A 20,939-nucleotide genomic window follows, 5' to 3' on the forward strand; every position below is an offset into this window, starting at 1 on the left:
GCCTTAGGGATGCCCCGGAGCTGATGTGCTCATGTGTCTCCAGGCGCTGCCCTACGTGTGCCTCCTCATTGCCATGCTGTTCTTCATCTATGCCATCATCGGCATGCAGGTGGGTGCCTCCTGCCCAGATGGACACAGGGCTCCTGTCCGCTGGGTGAAAGGGATACAGGCCACTGTCACTAAATGATAATAATACAATGAACCGATCATCTGCTGGGAACCAGATGCTGGTGTAAACATTGAATTCGGCCCCAGAAGCACTGCTTTGTGGCAGAGGAAGCCAAGACATCACAGGTTGAGCTCTCAGCAACCCATTTTGCTCATTCCCGGTTCTCTGGGAAGCCAGACTTTGGTGTTTTTAAAAGTGAGGTCCAGCAGGGCTTAGGATGTCCAGGCACTTATTTTTAGATGAGGCACCAGCATCTGGCTGGTGGCTGTTGTGTTGTCGGCAGCCAGTTAAAGGGCTCCTTTAGAGGTCAGATGTCCCTGATGAAATCCTTTCCAGAGCATAAGCAGAATCCCCCCAGATCACTGAACTTGACAATAACTTAGTTTTTCTTTATTTTGTCAAAGGACACTGTGCTAATTCTTTGGGGCAAAAGAACATTCAAAAGATGTAAATCAGCATCCTAACTGTAAACTTGGCCGCTTCCTAACAGTATGGATGGGAGGTACCAAAGCCTTGAGCTTTATCTGAGTTCTAAGACTCTTATTTCAGATGGAAGTTTTCTCAGTTCAAAACTCTTCTGAGATTTGATGCTATTTGAAACAAACACGCACATTTTTTGTTGCTTTTGTCTGTGGATATCCAGTAGTGTGTGTTTCCCTGATCTTTGTGGAAGTGTGGTAGTTCATAGACTTTCACTTGGTCTGGGTGTTAAGCTCAACATGGCTCTTGACTCATCTGCATTTCTCAGCCTGCAAACAGCCTATTAGATTGCCTTAAGGCCACTGTGCTGTCTGTACAGGAGATTCCAAAGAACATTCCCCAAGCTGTTAGCAGCCTCATTACAGTTTTGTGTTCAAGAGTGACCAGAAAGGCTTCCTTCCTAGTCAAAGCAGAGCCCACCCCCTTTGATCCCGGCCACTCAGACTTGCACCTGTGGGAAGCCTCGGTGCCCCAGCGGCATGCGTGCCCCCAGGCGACCCCAACCCCGTCTGTTGTCCCTAGTGTTGCATGTACACCTTCTCTTGCCTAGTCGGGTGAGTGGAGCTCTCACAATTCAGCACTGGCACTCTGTTACTTTTCTCCTTCTCAGGTGTTTGGAAACATCGCCCTTGATGATGACACCAGTATCAACCGACACAACAACTTCCGAACGTTTCTACAAGCCTTAATGCTGTTGTTCAGGTGTGCTGTTTTTAACCTAAAGAACATGTCCACTCTTCACTTGTGATAAACAAGGGTCAATTCCATCCTGGGGACCACTTCCCTTCTGGCACCAAAATCAAGCCGTTTCTGTTGAGTGGGCCTTCCTGTTCTTTTACTTTCTATTTATTGTTTCTAAAGAGCTCTTGTCTGCCTTAGCCTCTCGATAGACAGAGAAGAAGTACCTGGGGGAGGGATCCTGTGACCCCTGTGCCAACCTAGCCTCTAGCACATTGTTTCTGAGCAGAGAGGGGTGATGTAAGGTTAGGAAAAGGGTAGGTTGCAAGTTCCCGCATCCCAGGAAAGGTTTGGGAGTTTGCAGTAAATGACAAGAATCCTGGAAACAGTGAGGAAGTGAAAAGACCAGCTGCACTTTGGACCTGCTGGGACACTGTGAAACCGAGTGGGCGGTCACTTAGGCACTCTCGCTCAGGGGTGACAAAGGGGAATGGTGGTACTTCCTGATGGCAGGCTGGTGGGCAGAATGTAGAGAGTGGCAGCTAGACTGCCCACTGAGTTAAAGGCTGACGAGGATGAGGAAGACTGAGTTCTGAAAGTTAGGAGTATGCTGGATCGTGTTGTGTCCACACGGGAGCGAGGGCTCGCAGTGGGCAAGCTCCCAGTGCAGTAGATCACTTCCGGTACTTTCTCAGTTAGTGGTCGGTTTGGAGATCACTTGTGCAGGAACCTAGTACAGGAGGTTCCCTCTATCCAGCTGTTCTAAGGACTCTGCCAGTCAGGCTCTGGGTTTACTGGACAGCTCCCTCTGGACTTGCCTTTGTGTGCTTACAGCTCTGTCCTTCTCAGGAGTGCCACTGGGGAGGCCTGGCATGAGATCATGCTGTCTTGTCTGGGCAACCGGGCCTGCGACCCATATGCCAACGCCAGCGAATGTGGGAGTGACTTTGCCTACTTTTATTTTGTCTCCTTCATCTTCCTTTGTTCCTTTCTGGTGAGTCCTTTTTTCTTTTGTCCATGTCTAACTGTCCTGGGGCATCACCTTTGTTGGTTCCTGATTTTGACCCAGTCCACATTATATGCCAGCCCCATGCTTGAGGCCTTTGCCCACTGTGGTAATGGAGTTCAAATGAAGCAGTGTGCCTGGGGGTGATGAATAAGTGACATCAGGACAAGGTGTAAAGGGTTGGTGGGCTGGTCCTTAGGCACGGGGAATCCTGGGAACCTCGGACAGTAAGGGATGGAGCTGCAGAGTGAGTGGGGAGACTGTTGTGAGCTACAGTGCTTCAGAAAAGGTTGTGAGGATTGGGAAGGACTGGCCTACAACTTGAAGGTAGGGCTGAGTGAGGAAGAGAAAAGAAAGCCACACTCTGGCATTCTCTCAGCATTAAGTGTGGGTCCTTCCTCTGATGGACGCAGGAAGCTCTGCAGGCATGGGTTAGAAGGAAGGAGACACTGCACAGACCTTGGGGCTGGAGGTATGGATGAGTTGTGCTTGTGTTGGAGTGTCTGTGATGCAGTCCAGCGACTGGTGTGGCCTAGGCAGCATGAAGCTCTTGAGTGCTTGTTAGAAGTGCGGAGCCCTCGGAAAATGGCTCAGTTGGTAAAGTGCCTGCCACCCAAGCAAGAGGATCCGAGTTCCTCAGCGCCTGTGTGAAAACTGGTACTTGTATGTAACCCCAGTGCCGAGGGGAGCACAGCATGGAGCTGATTGGACCCCTGAAGCTCTTTACACAGTCAGTGGAGCAGAGTCAGGGAGCTCTAGGTTCAGGGAGAGATCCTGTTTTAAAGAATAAGATGGGGACTGGAGAGATGGCTCAGAGGTTAAGAGCACTAGCTGCTCATCCCAAGGTCCTGAGTTCAATTCCCAGCACCCACATGGTAGCTCACAACCATCTATAGCAAGATCTTGTGCCTTCTTCTGGCCTACAGGGATATATGCAAAGCAGAACACTGTATACATAATTAATAAATAAATAAATACATACATATATACATACATACATACATGTTTTTTTTTTAAAGATGGATAAGTGATTAAGAAAGACACCTGATGTCAACCTCTGGCTTGGAGTACACATATGGACACACGGTGCCCAGTGTCCACACAAGAAAACAAGAGAAAGTATACACAATACACACATATACACAAGGAAAAGAGGAGGAGGAAGTGCTGGGCCCTGCCTCAGACTTAATATATCTCTGGGGAAGGATCCAGAAATCTGAGGTTTTTTTCCTTAAAAATAAAGATTCCCTTATTTTTATTTTGTATATGTTTGTCTCACTTTGTGTATAAGTGTGTCCCAAGAGGCCAAAAGAAGGCATTGTATTCTCGGGAGCTAGAGTCACAGGCAGTTGTGCACCACCTACATGGATGCCATAAACCTAACTCCAGTCCTCTGAAAGGGCCGTGGGTGCTCTTCACTGCGGAGTCATTTCTCCAGCCTCCTCCCCTTTTATGTCTGTGTTTTTAGTGGGTGTGTGCATGTTGTATGGGGAGGTGCGTATGCATGCGGAAACCAGGGGGTTATGTCAGGTCTCTTCCTCAATTGCTCTCTACCTTATCTGAAACAGGGTCTCTCTCGGTCTCCTACTGAACCTAGAGCTCATCACTTTGGCTAGGCTGGATAGTTCCTGAGCTTCAGTCGTGCTGGGTTACATATGTGCGCCACTATGCTTGGCTTTGACATGGGTGCTGGGAATCCAAACTCGGGTCTTGGTGTTTCTGCAGTGGGCATGTTACCAACTGAGTCATCTCTCTGGCCTACAGTCTGAGTTTTAGTGAGCTATTAGGTCACTCTGTAAATGTGAAACTTCAAGGAGCAAATGAAGGCTGCTGACATTAATGAAAAGAAGTAAAAGAAACCTTAATTAACTGGGAAAAGACATCACATGTCCATGAATTGGAACTTAGTGTTATCACAATGGCAATACTCTGGGCAGAAAGGGAAAGGCAGATCCTCAAATACATACTCAGTTGCCAGGAAATAGCCAAAATAATCTTGAAATATAAAGTTGAAGGATTTACCTTCCCCAATTTGAAAACTTACTTCAAACCTACTATAGGGGGCAGCAGCATGCTTGCCCAGCCTTCTCGAAACACTGGGTTTGATTCCCAGCATGGCATAAACTGGGTGTGGCACACATCCATAAGTCCAACACTTAGGAGGTGTAGGATCAGAAACTTAAGGTTATCTTCTACCATATATCAAGTTCTAGGCCAGCCTAGACCTCAAACAAAACAATAGTAATCAAAATAGTGTTGTGGACATAAAGATTGATTTATAGGCCAAAGAAAGTCAATAATCTAGAAATAGTTTAAAACACTGTGGCCATTGGTTTTTATATCTATTTATTGTTTCAGATTAGTAACATAGGGTTATTGAGTATACTGCAGGGGGCCGTGGGCTGGGCAGTATGAGAGAACTGCTTATAGTCCGGCCAGTTCATTTTTGACAAGGGTGCATAGGGAAATAATTTTCTATCTTTTAGAGTTTCTGTCATTTCAGAAGTAAAAATTGGGATTTATGGGATTAAGAATCCTTGAGACTGAGGAGACGCTAGAAGTCCCAGTGCAAGGAGGCCTGTAGGGACAGCAGGTCTGTCCTTATCCAACAGGAGTGACCTCTACTGTCCAGAGACCTCCTCGTGCTTGTGGACAGAGCGTGAGGGCAGGTAAGAAGGCATGCTGGAGTACGCCTCACCTCTCCTCCTTCTTGTCCTGCAGATGTTGAACCTCTTTGTTGCTGTGATCATGGACAATTTTGAGTACCTCACACGGGACTCTTCCATCCTAGGGCCACACCACCTAGACGAATTCATTCGAGTCTGGGCTGAGTACGACCCAGCAGCGTGGTGAGTGAGCTCCAGCGCTCTATGGTCCTCAGGGTTGTCATTACCTGTGGCTCTCAAGACAGGGCCAGGGTGGTCTTAGACAGTTCCATGTGCATGTCCCCCTCAGGTGTTGGTCTGAGGCCTAGGGACGTCCCCAGTTTCGTGTGTGATAGTGCTGGTCCCCTTTCAGGAGCACGTTCCTTTTGACCCCATGCCTTGGTGCAGCTCTGGGACAGAGACACAGTCCTTGAGACCCTCAATATGGTCCTCAGGAGAGTGCCTATGCCTGGGGGTCAAGAAACATTTCTAGGGCTCTTTGCACAGAAGTGTCCTGCCTTCTCCCAAGGCTTGTCTTGTGACGGAACATGGAGGCCCAGTGTGGGAGCGGGGGACGGTGAAGAGACAGTGTGGAGATACTCTTGTGTAATGCTCAGAGGGCTTTGAGAGCAAATGTAATGTGTGGGGGTTTGTTGTTGCTGCTGCTGTTGTTGTTTGAAGTATTGGTGATTGAACCCAGATATGTGTGCAAATTAGGCAGGCACTGTACCAACTGAACCCTACTTCCATAATGTGGGCTTTAAAAGTTTCCCTAGATGGGCTTAGGTTTTCCTCTCCGCCATTTCTTTGGAGACAGGAGCCAATGTGCATGTCTGTTCCCAGCCCTAACTGCATGTCGGAGTTTTATTAAAACCAGAGGAACTGGGAAGGCCTTATTGTGTTCTAGCTCCTTTAATCAATGAGGAAACAGTTACTGTGCTACGTAAGTTAGATGTGATTTGTTTCTAGACAGCAAGGGCCTCATGGAATGGTCTGGGTTTGGAAATCCAGGTTGTTTGAAGTGAGGTCCTGCTGACAGTCCTGCACAGTCACGTCATATGAGTCTCCCAGGCCAGAGACCACAGTCAGGAAGGCAGACAAGCAGGACGCCAGGGGCTCTCCATCTGTGTGCATGTCCATTCCTTCACCTCCTGGTCACTAAGTTGATGCTCTGACCACTCATCTCATTGACTCCCACATTCCTTCATCTTCTCTCACCTATTTACTTGTTCACTTGTTCATCGTGTTAATGACTTGATTCTATGATCGTATCTCACAAAAAGCAACTTAAGGGAAACAGTCTAGTTTGGCTGATAGTTTTTTTGTTCTTTTGTTCTTGTTTTTGTTTTTGTTTTGAGACAGGGTTTCTCTGTGTAGTCGTGGCAATCCTGGTCTCTCTGTAGACCAGGCTGGCCTCGAACTCACAGAGATCTGTCTGCCTCTGCCTCCCAAGTGCTGGGATTAAAGGCAGTGCCACCACCGCCCGGCTAATTTTGGCTTATGGTTTAAGAAGTGGTGCATCCTAGCATGGGGGGACGGCATGGGGGCAGGAGCGGGAGACAGCTGGCTACAGTCCTGGATGAGTGCTGGTGTCAGCTCCATTTTCCTTCTTCTTCTGTCTGGGACCCCAGCCCTTGCAGTGATGCGCCCTACATTTAGACTGGTGAGAAAATGCTCAGCGGCTCATCTCTTGGGCGATTCGATCTGCTGACAGGCAGCATCGACCATCACACCCACCTGTTCACTTGCTCAGTTATTTCTCATTGGTTTAACTGCTCGTTTACTTGCTCGGTTGTTCAGTCACTCGAGTACTAATTGCTGAGGGCTCTTCCCTGTAAGGTGGGATACAGAAGAGGAAGAGGCTAAGAGAACTGTCTGCTGGGGAAGATATAGGCCTCTTCTTGTCTCATTTACCACGATCGTTCAAGAACTGTGCTGGGAATGAACAGTTTTCCTTGAATGAATGCGTGTTCACCTCCTGTGCCCTAGGGATGGACAAGAAGGCTGCAGCTGCATGCAGCTTCCCACCTGCCCTTGTCTGCCTCGCACAGGTCTGTGTTCAGCATTTTACTGTGGGATAGTCCCGAGAGTGAGGTTGGGTTCCTGGTGGAGATCCTGGGACATGAAATCAGGGTGGACATGTTTGGGTTTCTGGTGGAGAACTAGAAGATATGATCAGACTGATGACGACAGTCCTGCTTCCCAAGGAACTCCTGGGTTCTGCTTCGTTTTCCTTAACTTGATGTTCAGCATGAGAGTGCTCAATAAATCCAGAGGGCCTGGGGGATAGTTGGGCTTTCTTCTGCTGGGCTAGATTCCCAATGTCCCGTCCTTCAGCCTCTCCTGTGCCCCTAGAGATGGACAAGAAGGCTGTGGTTGTGTTCATTTCCCTACCTGCCTGCCCTTGTCTGCCTCTCACAGCATGCATTTGGAGGTGCTGTACAAAGTTGTGGTCCTAGAAGTTTTATGGCATTGCATTAGGAGCCTGGGATACAGGTCCCTTTGTTTGTTTATTTGTTTGTTTGTTTGTTGAGACAGGGTTTCTCTGTGTAGCTTTGGAGCCTGTCCTGGAACTCACTCTGTAGCCTAGGCTGGCCTCGAACTCACAGAGATCTGCCTACCTTTGCCTCCCGAGTGCTGGGATTAAAGGCATATGCCACCACCACTGGCACAAGTCCCTTCTGTTGGGGTTATTTGAACTGACATCATCCCCATGCATATTTTCCATTTACATGAGAAATCTTCAGTTTTTACATAGTCCAGAAGCAGCAGAATCATTATTGCATATTGTACTTGACCAGTTTTTGATTTTGTAGAGTCTTCTCACCTCTGATATATCCATATGCTTTCCCTGCAATGCCCAAGACTGTTACTGAGGTGCATAGGCCCAGAAATATTGCATTCTGTGTTTAGGTATGTCACTGAGGTGGGGTGCAGTGCGGAGACTGGACTCTGTCATAAAAAGGGCAGGACGGGCTCTAACTGAACAATTACTCATTAGCACTCCCCAATTATCTTGGCTATGACCTGAAGAGTCACTGCTATTTCTGGAATATGTTCCCAAGAGGAATATGTGCTGCAGAAAGCAGATGTTCTGTATCATGCACTTCGCCCGAGTACAGCTTTGTGATCACGCACAGTGAGAGTTCAGTCTGTTTCCTATTCAAGACTTGGAGAGCTAGGGGCCCTGGAGGTTATGGGCAAGTTGGAGAGATGGCCAAACACAAGCCTTGAGGCAGAGGTGACACAAGGCCAGGAGACAAGATCAAGTAGCCTAGAGTACAAGTACTCCAGTGAGCATTGGACAGTGAACAGATGACTCCAGGAGGTGGATGCCTTGACAGTGCATCCAGACAGGTTAGAGCTGGATCCTGCATCTGGACTGGGTCACTGCAAACCTGGCAGCTGGTTGTCTTTATTTCTCATCATTTAGGAAAAACTTTGAAACCACATACAAACGGTCAAATTTTCTAACATTTGTATATGTGTATGCACAAACACAGATGTGTGTGAGCATATGCATGTGTGTATATGTGAATGAGCCTGTGTGTCCTATCCATGTGCACAAAAATATGTACATACATTATCACACATAGGAACATGCATGTATACAAACATGTTTTGTATATCCACGTGAGTTTATCTGTGTGTGTGTAACAGACTGTTTATGTGTACACGTCTGTATATGTATGGTAAGTGTACGTGTATGTTGTGTGCATATGTTGTCATTACATGTATGTATGTACATGTTAGGGTGTTTATGTGTCATCTGTGCAGTGTGTGAACTTACACATGCTGGGGGAGCTCCCGGCAGCTGTGGCTGCCTATCCCCAGCCTCCCTCTTGTTGCTTCACACAAGTGAAGTGTGGGGACTCAAGATGGGAAAGACAGTCACACATCCACCCTCTGTTCAGCAAGCATTTCCTAAGGTCTGCTGTGTCCTGGGCTCGGGTCCCAAAGGTGAAGCCATGAGCAAGACTGTGTGATGGATGGGATAGTCGCGTGGCCATAGCTTGAGGCCAGGACATTTTTGAGGAGGGGAGGATCACGTGGCATCTGAACTGTACGAAAGGAGGCAAGGTGAAGTGAGTTCTAGGTGACAGATGTGAGGGGAGAGCCGGGGAGGACTGTACGAGGCTGGAGAGAGGCAAACACCGGGAGAGAGTGAGATTGAAAGAGTGATAAACGGGTAACTTTGCTTTTTTTTTACTTGGTAGACGGCGGAAGAGCTTTTGAATATTTGGGGGAAATATTCCAGAGATAGCAGCATTAACAGTGTCGTGCCCACACTTTTCCACGTCTGTCGTATTATGTATGGACTTGATGAGCAGCACCCCCCCCCCCTGTTGTAATGCTCCTGGGTTCCAACAAGATTAACTAACAAGTGTGGGGGAGGCCCGAGTAGAGCTTCCTCTTTTCCAGAAGTAAATTGGGCATGACTTAGTCCTGACTGGGCTGAGAAAGTGACAACACAGGGGGAAGAGGGGCAGTGGTGACCACATTTCATGACACCAGTGTGTCCAGGGAGAGGGAACAATTGAGAGTCATTTAGATGTGGACTTCTGTGTAGGGTTTCTGCATCCAAGAAGTGGATGGGCCGCATCATGGCAGTGAGGGCAAAGGTCAGACATGTGGAGAAAGGCTCTGGCATTCAGCAGCTGAGGGAGGGGGCAGACCGCGTGTGGGCACATGGGCAAGTCCCGTTGAGCCTGGCCAGTGACAGGCATGGCACAGTGTGCAGAGTGGGGCCCGGGAGGCTGCGGGTGCAGACAGAACATTATTCTAGTGCTTCCTGACCTCCTTCACTATAGGGGTTGTCTTGGGGCTGACACTTTCTGGGGAGCACTAGACTCCAGGTCCCCTAGGAAGTATTGTGTAACTGTAGCCCTCACCTCCACCTCACAGCTCATCTTCCATTGCAGACTGGGTGGGTCGGTGGGATGGGCTCCATCATGCCTTGTTGCCATAACCTGTGACATTTCCTTTCCAGTTGCCGGATTCATTATAAGGATATGTACAGTTTGTTGCGTTGTATTGCGCCACCCGTTGGCTTAGGAAAGAACTGCCCTCGTAGGTTGGCCTACAAGGTTTGCAACTTCAGAGCCTCCATCTGACATACTCCCTGCCCGAACCGCAAACACTGCACACACTCCCTGCCTGATCTGGGAATGACAACACCTCACCTTCTCTTTCCTCCGTCCTGCCCTGCCCTGCATTCCGGCATCCTGGATACTCTGGTTCCCTGTCTTATCTCCCCAACCCCTCCAGCTGGCTGGAGGCAGGCAAGCCTTCAAGACAGTGTCCAAGGAGTTTTCTGACCTGGCTAGGCTGAGTCTGCCAGGACCAGCTGGCTGGGTGTGGGGAGTGGGGCTGGGGGGGGATGTGGGTGAGGCAGGTCTTGCCTTTACCAAGGAAACAGCCATCACACCCAGCATTCCTGCAGGCTCTTATGAATGGGCTGATGGTCAGACAGGCCAGAGGCTGAGAGCCCAGAGGAGAAGTATGAATGTGGGTGCAAATAAACAATGAGCAGTTGTCCCTGTGGGTCAGAAGAGGCTTTCAGGTCCCTGGGGGAGGGGAGAGTGGGAACAAGAAAGAGGAGCCCTCCTGCGCCGCTTCTGGATTGATGTGCTCAGCTCAGGGAGAAAACCCCTGGCCTGGAACTGTGAGCGGAGGGCAGGGTCTGGGCAGATCTGCCCTCTGGAGAAAGGCTGGACTCTGCTGTGTCTCTGAGACCCCAAGCCCACAGGCAGGTGCTCTGGGGTAGAGGGAAGCCCCAGCCTCTCGACTTGGGAAGATGCTTCACCAGCCCCAAGATGCTCCCCTTAGTCCCCAAGCTTGGGCTCTAGGCCCCACAAGGGGCACATCCAACCTGTTGGTCCCAACCTGGGCTGTCGGAGGCACCAGTGGCACCCGGCCACAGCTTACACAGCTCCCCCCTTCCCGCAGTCTCCTTCCCATCCAGCCCTGGACCTCAGCAGCAGCCCTGCCCTGGGCTGGCCTCGGGCGTCTCTGGGCTTGGAGCTGACTTGCCTTGTCGTTAAGTTTAGTCCCCTAAGAGCTTTGGGGCTCCTTCTCTAGTTTTCTAGCCTGTTGTAGATCTTTCTCCACTTTAGCCTCTGGCCTCATTTGGAAGCAAAACTGCCCTGCTCACCGAGGCAGGCGTGGCTGCTGCGGCTCTGAGCAGCGGCCGTCCATCTCCACACGGCCTGGCCAGTGCTTCCTGCATGGCGAAACAGCTCGTTCTGATTTGGCCTTGTCTACGGTTCTAAAAGAGTAAAGTCAGAAATTTATAACCCAAAGCCGCCCCGATGCAGCCCTTCCTCACCCCTCCATGTTCATTAGCTCAGACGTCACCCCTGCCCGCTGCCCTGCACTGGGCTGCTATGAGGAGGTGAGGCTGGGGGCGGGGGCAAGCAAGGGTCAAGTCAAGCAGAGACTCCCTCATTTTACTTGTTTTGATTTGGGGCATTGACCCGACACTTTGGTTAACTGAATCTGTTTTCTTGTCTGCTTCCTCCCCTGCCCGCTCCCTGCTCTGCCCCTCCTGCCGTGTGCCTCTCCTGTGGACCACCCCACTATGCCTGGCCTCTGGAACAACGGGTTTCCAGTGGGCGCATCAGTTACAATGACATGTTTGAGATGCTGAAACACATGTCCCCACCTCTGGGGTTGGGGAAGAAATGCCCGGCTCGAGTTGCATACAAGGTAGACCTTGACCCTGCACTGATCCTGCACCAACCCCGGAGCTATCTGTGCTTGGCTGGGCCCGCCTGGGCCTTGCTCAGCCCACAGAGCACTCATGGCCTCTCACCTGCTTCCTCAGGGTTTGTCTGGCTGTGTGGCTGTACCTGGCTGCCTTACCGCTGCTCCCTTTACTACCCTGAAACCCTTTGCTCCCTTCCCAGATAGAGGGGCATGCCTTTGCACTAACCCCCCAAACCCCCTCCGGCTTCCCCACTACTGACATCCTTGAGAAGCTCAGGACAATGGAGCCAGAGTCAACTCCACCCCATCCCTGCCCTTTTTCCTCCCCTTCCCATGCCTTCCCAAGAATGAGAAGACAAACAAGACAGTGCTTTTTTTGGACAGAGGGTGCTTTATTCCGGGTTTGGGTCTGCCCGGCTGCCCTGTCCCCTGTACTCCTGTCATGGGTGGTCATCAAGTCTGCAGGGTCTGGCCTTGGAGGATGTGCGGGCGGTGGAGCCTCTGCCGCCTACCTCTCTCCCTGCCCTTCTACCCCTAGAAGCTCATCCTGGTAGGGATTTATGCCCAGCTGCAGTCTCCAAGGGCTTCCTTCCTAAGCTTCCCAGTGGGAAGGCTGCCTTGATGTTGAAACGGAATTGGGTGTTCAGATACCCTGGGTGAGGGTCCCAGCTTGGGAGTTGGGAGTCACAAATCACTGAGTCATGAGGAAGGAAGTGAACAAGGACACCTCCAGGCCTCCTTCCTGGCCCAGCTGCAAGCTTCTTCTGCCTGAAGTGCTGCCTTCAGCACCCCCAGCCCCCACTGCTCCCCATTAAACAATGCCACCTGTGTTTGCCTCTGTCTGCGAGCTTTCTGCCAGACCCTCCCTCTTTGGGTCACTGTCCTCTGTCCATATTCTGTCTCTGTACCCCATTCTGGGTTTTTGTCTGCCACTTCGTTCAGTGTAGTCTGTGGGAACCAGTCAGTTCTCCCACCACTCACAGATGCCTCTGGGTTCTTCCTGCCTTTATCTGCCCCCAACTAGCATGTGTGTTGAAACCGCAGAGGCCCTGCATGCATGCATGTCTCTATCCACAGGAGGGAGAGCTCTGTCCCTATGACACCGTCAGGCAGAACGGCGGGCAGGAAGGGTTGTGTTGCCCTTTCTAGCCATGCCTAAGGGTCCTGGGGTTCAGGGTATGACCAGACCAAGGGAGGCGTCCGGGTAGGTTGCAGGTGGCTTGGGGCAAGATGGGGAGGGCCCGAGAGACGCCCAGAGTACCATTTCTGGAGCTTACTTGCCCTGGTCTTGCCACTCTGCTTCTCTGAGGTTCTTTCTCTGCCCTCCATGAGTAGGGGCAAGCCAGTGGGAGCCCTTAGGAGGGTAACCCTTGGTGTCCTGGACAGATCTCCCCCTCTTAGAAACAGTCTGCTTGCTCTTCTCTCATTCCCATCCCAACTCCCCTCCCTGGAAGAGGAACTCCTGGGCCTCTCACACTGCCATCGGTGCTGGTCTGCAGGGATGCCATGCTCTGGGAAGCAGGGTTTTCCTGGTGTGTAACATATGTGACATGTGAGGTCCTGGTCCTGTAATTGGACGTGCCCAGTGGGGCTTTGCCAGCATTCATAGGACAAGAGCCTACCTCCTATTTTCTGTGCCCCTGTGCCCCCTCCACCACAGGGAAGATATAGAACTTGGGGGCAAGGTACTCGGGGCTGGGCTGTGTGGCCCTCCCCCAAAGAAGGGTGCTTGCTCCAGGGAGGAACTCCTGTCTCTAGTTTTCTTCCTGTATAGAGGACACAGTGGGGGTACAAAAGTACTCCTGGGGTGCTTCTTGGCTCCTCAGATGCACATGAGACCTGTATCCTCCTGGAGGCCTCAGGTGCTCTCAGCCAGAGGCTCTTGCAGCTACTGAGTCGCCCCAGAGTACTGATTCAGACACATCGTTGTGTTAAGGTGTTTTGTCTCTGAAAACCAAGAAAGGAAAAGGTGCTGGCCGCTCAGAGAGATGGGAGCAGAACAAGCCTGAGACCCTATGCAGGCCCGTCTGCTCTGGCCCCTAAGAGGTCTCTTAAGACTCCTGATGCATTGACTATGATAGTGGCTGTCTTCAAGTATCACCAAGCGTGTCTTCCCGGCCCGGTTATTGTGGGAAAGATCTGAGTTAAAGCAAGAGTCTCTCTCTGGAGGAGTCCCCCACTGGGCCCGGACCTCAGAGAGGCCTTTTGACTGCCACTTCTAGATGTTCCAGTTGCAGATACAGGGCAGGTAAGCAATGCCAGAGGACAGGGTCCCATCTATTCTTTAGGCTGTCCCAGAGAGGAGCATTCTGTCTTGGATCCTTCTTCCTCAGCCAAGACTACCGCAGCCTTTTGGCATTCACAGGCAGTGGGCAGGATTCAGGTTCCTGGCCCAGCCTCTGCTATAGCTTTTACTTGGATTTCTGCTCTTCTCTAGCCAGGAGAATCTCAGCTCAGATGAGAGTGGGGTCCGGGAGGAGAGAATGCTGGCAAAACTTCCACCAACCCAGCCTTCTTGGACCAGGCACCTGCCAGGACCACTCTCAGGAAGCCAAGCCAAGCTCCAGAGCCCAAACACTAATTGTAGGGTGGGAGTGACCCTGACGTGCTTGGCCCTGATCTGCTCCTCCTCATCCCCAGCGCCTGGTTCGCATGAACATGCCCATATCCAATGAGGACATGACAGTGCACTTCACATCCACACTGATGGCCCTCATCCGGACCGCACTGGAGATCAAGCTTGCCCCAGGTGAGTCAGGTGGCCTTGGGAAAGGGAGGGTACTTGCCAGCCAACCCTTAGCAAGTTTACTGCCATTGTTGGGTAACTAGTGTGACTTCCTGTTTCAAAGCAAAACAACACACACACACACACACACACACACGCACACGCACACGCACACGCACACGCACACGCACACGCACACGCACACGCACACGACCTACTTTATGTAAGGAGATGGGTAAAGGGATGGGCTCTGTCTGGGGACCACTGGATAGGTTTACCTGCTCTTTTAGGCACCGACTGTTACCTTGATGATTGCATGAGCACTATAATAATCACCTCACATTTAGGGAGGAAACCAGCACAGTGAAATGAAATCCCTTGTTCTAGGTCCATCTAGCAGCAAGTGCCTGCCCCAATCCTGTAACAGGGAGCACATACCATCCTCCCCCCTTTTCCCTGCACCCTGTTACCCTCCCTCGTCTGTGCCGTATACTTTGACTACTTATGTTGTGAGGCGTGGGGGCCACCCCCCTTTGTACACCAGGTCCCATCTTTTCTCGACATCTCCCTAAGGATGTTACCCACAGTTTCATCCTCTGCTTCTTGGCTTTGTTAGTTTTTCTCTGTTTTGGGTTACTTGTGTCAATATGTGAGCAGACTCTTACCATTCCTTTCTTTGAAAAGGTTATCTCTTAACCCTCCCTTGATGTTCTTCTTTTTTAATTTATTCATTTATGATGTATACAGTGTTCTGCCTGCACATCAGAAGGCACCAGATCTCATTACAGATGGTTGTAAGCCACCATGTGGTTGCTGGGAATTGAACTCAGGACCTCTAGAAGAACAGCCATTGCTCTTAACCTCTGAGCCATCTCTCCAGCCTCCATGTTCCTTTTTTTTTCTTCCTTCATAGGAACCAGCTACTTGAGAGTCTAGTCTCTGTTGATTTCTCTTCTCCAGTTTTCAGTTAGGCAATGCTCAGTTTTTGCTCTCTCTGTAGCCTTCCTCAAATTTTACTTCCTGTGTCATTTTTTTTTAAATCTGTTTTTTGGCATCTCTGGCCCTCCCCACCTCTGAATTGTGGGTGTGCCTCAGAGCACCCTTCTTGCCCATCCCTTGTACATCTATTGAATTCTAGTCTTGTATTTTCAGTCCAGACAAAAATAGCACAAGTTATTCCATCGCTGCTCAGAGCTCTGCAGGAATTTTCTCACTGACTTATCTAGACCTGGATTCCAGCTGATCCCACATTCTTCCCTGGCTCCATCGTTGAGAACTCTTGTTCTTTGATCCCTGACCCAAACCTTAGAGTTACCCTTAAAAATTCCATCATTTCTGATTCATGTCTGATCTACATCTCCATGCTGACTTCAAAATGCACCCAGCATGTGGGCACCTCTCTGCCTCAGCCCACTCTCTGTTCTTGTTGCATTGCACTTGGCCTCAGTCTGGCTTAATGGCCACAGTGGCCAGGTTGAAATCATAACAAGAGTGTAGGTCATCCTCCAGCTAGAACCAATCAAGAAGAAAGAAGGTGCAGAGAACAGAAGTAAAGAGCAGAAGAGGTTCATCATCCCAGCTACTTTTAACAGTAGAAGAATAGCAAGGGTGAGCATCATGTCAGTGAGTGCAGCATCTCAGGGGAGATGTGTGAGTTCTTGGAAGAATATAAACTACCAAGCTCATTCAAGGATAGATAAACTCAGGGCTAAGGGAATGAATGACTCATTTGATAAAACCAGAATCCACATAAAAATGCTAGGCATGGTGTGTGTGGTGGTAGTTCTAGCACTAGGGAGGTGGGAACAGAATTTCTGGGGGTTTCTGGCCAAACTTAATCTGTGAGCTTCAGGCTCACAGTGGGAGGCTGTTTTAAAGAGGGTAGATGGTTTTCCTGAAGATGACGCCCAAGGTTGTCCTCTGGCCTCCAGACGTGCACAAAGAGGCACCTCACACATGTACCAGCATACACACATGCACATACAGGTACATATGCACCCTCACAACCTCATGCACCCCACACATATACTCATATGCATGAAATATGAGATAACCTTAGTAATTCTGTATTTCTTAGATAAAATGATAGCAAACTACCTTCCAACAGGAAATTCCAGGCCTAGATGGCTTCATTGATGAAGTCTATCAAACACTCCAGTGAATACAGAGTGTCTAGACTCTTATAGGAAATAGAAAAGGAGGGGATATTTCTCAACCTATTTTTAATGTACTTTATTCTGATACAATAAACAGATATGACAGGAAATAAAATAACATGAATGTGGATGTAAAGTTATCCAATATAATTTTAGTGAACTGACTCTAGACATAAAAATCTTCAGTGCAGTTTTAGCAAACCAAATCTATCAGTACATAAAAGAAGATGATGTACGATGCCGTTATCGAGGTTTATCCCAGTAGTGGAAGGCTGGTTTATGTTCTAAAACCCAGTCAGTATAACTTACCTGTAAACTATATGATACCTCACAGTCACATAAGAGAAGAAGCCTCTGGAAAAATCCACCATTTATTCATGCTAAGAACATTTCTGTGTAGAGTTTGAATTAGATGAGATGTTCAGTAAATGTATGATCAAGGATATCTATGAAAAGTTACAGCAATCTAATGTTTAACATAGAAACTCTTAAGTCAAGACAGACTATGGTCTGCTGTCAGCACTCATTTTCAATGATGTGCTTGAAGCCCTAGCCATTCCAGTAAGATAGGAGAAAGAAATGATGGGGGAGGGGAGAAGATGATCAACATAGAGATGATGGGGGAGGGGAGAAGATGATCAACATAGGGATGATGGGGGAGGGGAGAAGATGATCAACATAGAAATGATGGGGGGGGGAGAAGATGATCAACATAGAAATGATGGGGGAGGGGAGAAGATGATCAAAATATATTTATATGTAAAATTTGTTTAAAATAATAACAATATAATAAAAAAAAGAGCAAGAAATGAAAGTACCTGTGTTCAGAGTTGATATCATTATCTGTGCAAAATTTCTAGTTTTTGAAGTTACTGAAACTGACAGGTACACAAGGCTACTCAGTCAAAAGCATTTGTGCTTCTGTGTACTAGTAATTAACAATAGAGCTCCTTGAAAATAACACCTCAGCTATGAAGTGCTTCTGCATTGTGGGTAACTCTAAAATACCCTCTGCACTCTTTATTCTGTGAGTTTCAAAACATTCATAAGAAGACCTAAATATATGAGTAGTCTATTGTGTTTACGGTTTAGAATATGTTGTGGCTAAGACACATCAGCCTTCTCCTTCTCCTACTCACAGTTAATTCAGAATATGTATTAATTTTCTTGTTTCTATGACAAGATCCCTGACGGAGTAACTTCAAAAAGGAAGGGTTTATTTTAGCCAGCCATTTCAGGGGCTGTAGTCCATCACAGTGGGGAAGTATGGTGGGAGGGTCGGAGGCAGCGGTCAGATCCTCTCCCTGGTCCAGAAGCAGAGAGGAATTCTCCTGTTCATTTCACTTCTCCCTTTTGTGCGGCCCACGACTGGTGCTGCCTGCCTATGGCTTCCCTCCTAGTCAAATCTCTTTGAAGACACCCTCACACATGACCAGTTTGTCTACGGCACGATTCTAAATCCTGTCAGCATTAAACATCACAGAGAACTGGCACAAAATACCATAGACTGGGTAGCTTGCCCAGGAAATCCATTTCTCTGAATTCTGGAGACTATACAGGGCGGGTTTTCTTCTGAAGTCTCTTCTTGCTGTGTTCTTTCAAGGCCTTTCTTTTGAGAATACAAGGTGAAAGGATAAGTGAGATTTCTGCTATCTTTTCATAAAGACACTTTTTGTTTGTTTGTTTCAAGACAGTGTTTCTCTGTGTAGTCTTATTTGTCCTGGAACTCACTCTGTAGGCCAGGCTGGCCTCGAACTCACAGAGATCCACCTGCCTCTGCCTCCTGAGTGCTGGAACTAAAGGCGTGCGCCACCGCCACCCAGCTCTCATAAGGGCACTTTTAACATTTAACTCATTTAATGATAACCGTCCTTTAGGCTTCTCCACAGTCACTGGTCTCATGACTTCCGTGTAGGAATAATGGTATGCCTTTCAATACATAGCACATATTTTGACCTCTTATAAAGCTTAACTTGAAATGGGTCATAGATATAAATTGAAAATGATAAAAATTTCTAGAAGAAAAAGATACATTGGCAACTGAGTTAAGTGGAGATTTCTTTTTAGAAAGATGCATGAATCAGGGATGACTATCAGGGAGATGTGCATCCTCCTCTATCAGAGTATCAGAGTTTGGATCCTAGCACCACATCAGGAGGCTCACAAATAGAATCTGATGCCCCTTTCTGGCCTCCATTGTCAACCCCTACAATCACACACACAACATACATTCATAAATAAAGAAAATAAATGAACCAAAAATACATGAACCATACAAGAATTGATAAATTAAACTTCATAAAAATTAAAAGTTTCACTCTTCAAAAGATATTTAAAGTGCTGGGGTTATAGCTCTGTTATAGAGCATGCATGTGCATGCATGCGTGTACACACACACACACACACACACACACACACACACACACACACACACACAGTTCTACCATCTCCAGGACTACTCTGAAGGAAGAGCTGTAACTAGTGTGCAGGTCCGTGTGTCTTCGTGTATCTTCCTTTTAGCACCATCTCCACCCTATCGTCCCTCTACCCATGCCTCCACACACACTGTCTCCAGCTCTGCCTGAATGAGGAGTCTGCAGGACTCTCCACACTCATCTTCCCTTTCCCCCTTGTCCTGGCCCAGCAGGGACAAAGCAGCACCAGTGTGATGCTGAGCTGAGAAAGGAGATATCTTCTGTGTGGGCTAATCTACCCCAGAAAACTCTGGACTTGCTCGTACCACCCCACAAACGTAAGTGGAGAGTGAAAGGTACCCTTTTACCCTCTGCCCCCACCTTCCATGGTCCCTCGAGGTATATGGGAATATAGACGAGGAGTGCATTGTCTTGGAGAAGTGGGCTCCCCCCTCATCCCTCTGTAGCCATACTTGGTGGCACAGGAGCCATGAGAGGTGATCTGGGGTCCTCCAGTTTAGAGAATATATCCTACAACACTTAAAAGAAATGCAACAGGAATCATACAGACACAAAGAAGGGGTGTTCAGTTTTGAGGACCTCTTATTGGGATGCATCAGTCCATCATAAAGGACACAGGACTAGTTAGTGTTGCTCAGAGTGGGATGTGTTCTAAATCTAGAGGAGACATGGTACTCGCTCCTGTGGCTGAGCCCTCGTCTGAGCTGCTCAGCCCAGTGCGTCTCCTGGAGTCCACAGAGGGGAAGAGGGAAAGAAGATGCCTCCTTACCCAGCTGCGTTTTCTGTGGTTCCTTTGTGCTGTCTGCCCTCCAAACCTCTGCCTCTGGTTCTTCTCTGTCTGCACTGTTCAGCTGACGAGATGACGGTGGGGAAAGTCTATGCAGCTCTGATGATATTTGACTTCTACAAACAGAACAAAACCACCAGAGATCAGATTCACCAAGCTCCCGGGGGCCTGTCCCAGGTACAGTTGTGGGAGACCGACAGCTGGGCACAGCGCAGGGGCAGGAGGAGGGAGCCCCACGCAGGCTGCTGCATGCTGTCCTTTAGTACTCGCTTGCTGGTGTTGTGGAGCTTCGAATCTGAGAGCCGGTTTTCAAGGGTGAGAACAGAAGCTCCGAGCAGTATCACTCTTTCTGTGGTTGACAGAGGAGGATGTGATGTATCAGAGGAAGATTTTTAGTGGCTGGAAAGAGAAACTGTGTGTGAACACACAGGTACAGCCCCAAGAGATCCAAGTTGATAGGCCGGAGTTGCTCTTGGCTTTGCTCATGGTTATGTGGGAGGTTTAGAATACATCTTCCTGGTGCTGTTACAGCCATGTCTTCAGTGGCCACCACACGGAGGTTCTGTTAGAAAAATCTTGTAGACACACAGAGCGTCTAGTGCTCTGTGTCCCTGGGTAGGAAATGACAGTGTCATTCCTGCAGTCTCCTCAGCCAGGAATTCCAGGTGGCAGTCACTGTAAACTGAGGATGGGATGACAATTCTATGGCATGAGCAGCCCCCAGCTGTGTAGGTGGAGAAACTGCCTACTGAAGAACAAGGAGCCCGCCCCGTGCTGTCCTGAGCAGGCTGGACTCCATTACGTGCGGTTCCAGGCTGAGGTCCTCAGGCACAGGGCTCTCCTTTTCCCTGTTCTCCTTTGTAGATGGGCCCTGTGTCCCTGTTCCACCCTCTGAAGGCCACCCTGGAGCAGACCCAACCCGCTGTGCTTCGAGGAGCTCGGGTCTTCCTTCGACAGAAGAGTGCCACTTCTCTCAGCAACGGTGGTGCCATGTGAGTGCCGGCCGGCGCCGACTGGGGAGGGAGAACTCGGCCGGCGGCGGGGGAGAAATCTCTGACCACACTCTAGCTGGTTGTCAATGCCATCCGGCCTCTAACTCACCTCCTGAAGTTCCTGAGGGGTTCATCCACAGCCTGAACAGTCCTCTGAG

General features: G+C 49.1%; 1 protein-coding gene across 9 annotated transcripts in view; it reads left to right on the top strand.

Annotated features, from left to right (window-relative positions):
• Cacna1b (calcium voltage-gated channel subunit alpha1 B) overlaps positions 1-20,939 on the top strand; it is a 157,824-nt gene that overhangs the window by 127,158 nt on the left and 9,727 nt on the right. For 7 of the 9 annotated variants that reach the window (XM_076569298.1, XM_076569299.1, XM_076569303.1 and 4 more), the window contains 9 exons: positions 44-109; positions 1,260-1,351; positions 2,177-2,321; positions 5,055-5,182; positions 11,590-11,686; positions 14,327-14,435; positions 19,212-19,319; positions 19,854-19,966; positions 20,654-20,781. In XM_076569298.1, the coding sequence (XP_076425413.1) occupies positions 44-109; positions 1,260-1,351; positions 2,177-2,321; positions 5,055-5,182; positions 11,590-11,686; positions 14,327-14,435; positions 19,212-19,319; positions 19,854-19,966; positions 20,654-20,781 (986 nt within the window). The remainder of the gene's footprint in view (positions 1-43; positions 110-1,259; positions 1,352-2,176; positions 2,322-5,054; positions 5,183-11,589; positions 11,687-14,326; positions 14,436-19,211; positions 19,320-19,853; positions 19,967-20,653; positions 20,782-20,939) is intronic. The other 2 variants (XM_076569302.1, XM_076569306.1) reach the window with 1 other exon arrangement.

The sequence above is a fragment of the Peromyscus maniculatus genome, chromosome 4, assembly GCF_049852395.1.
Source record: "Peromyscus maniculatus bairdii isolate BWxNUB_F1_BW_parent chromosome 4, HU_Pman_BW_mat_3.1, whole genome shotgun sequence".
Taxonomy (NCBI): domain Eukaryota; kingdom Metazoa; phylum Chordata; class Mammalia; order Rodentia; family Cricetidae; genus Peromyscus; species Peromyscus maniculatus.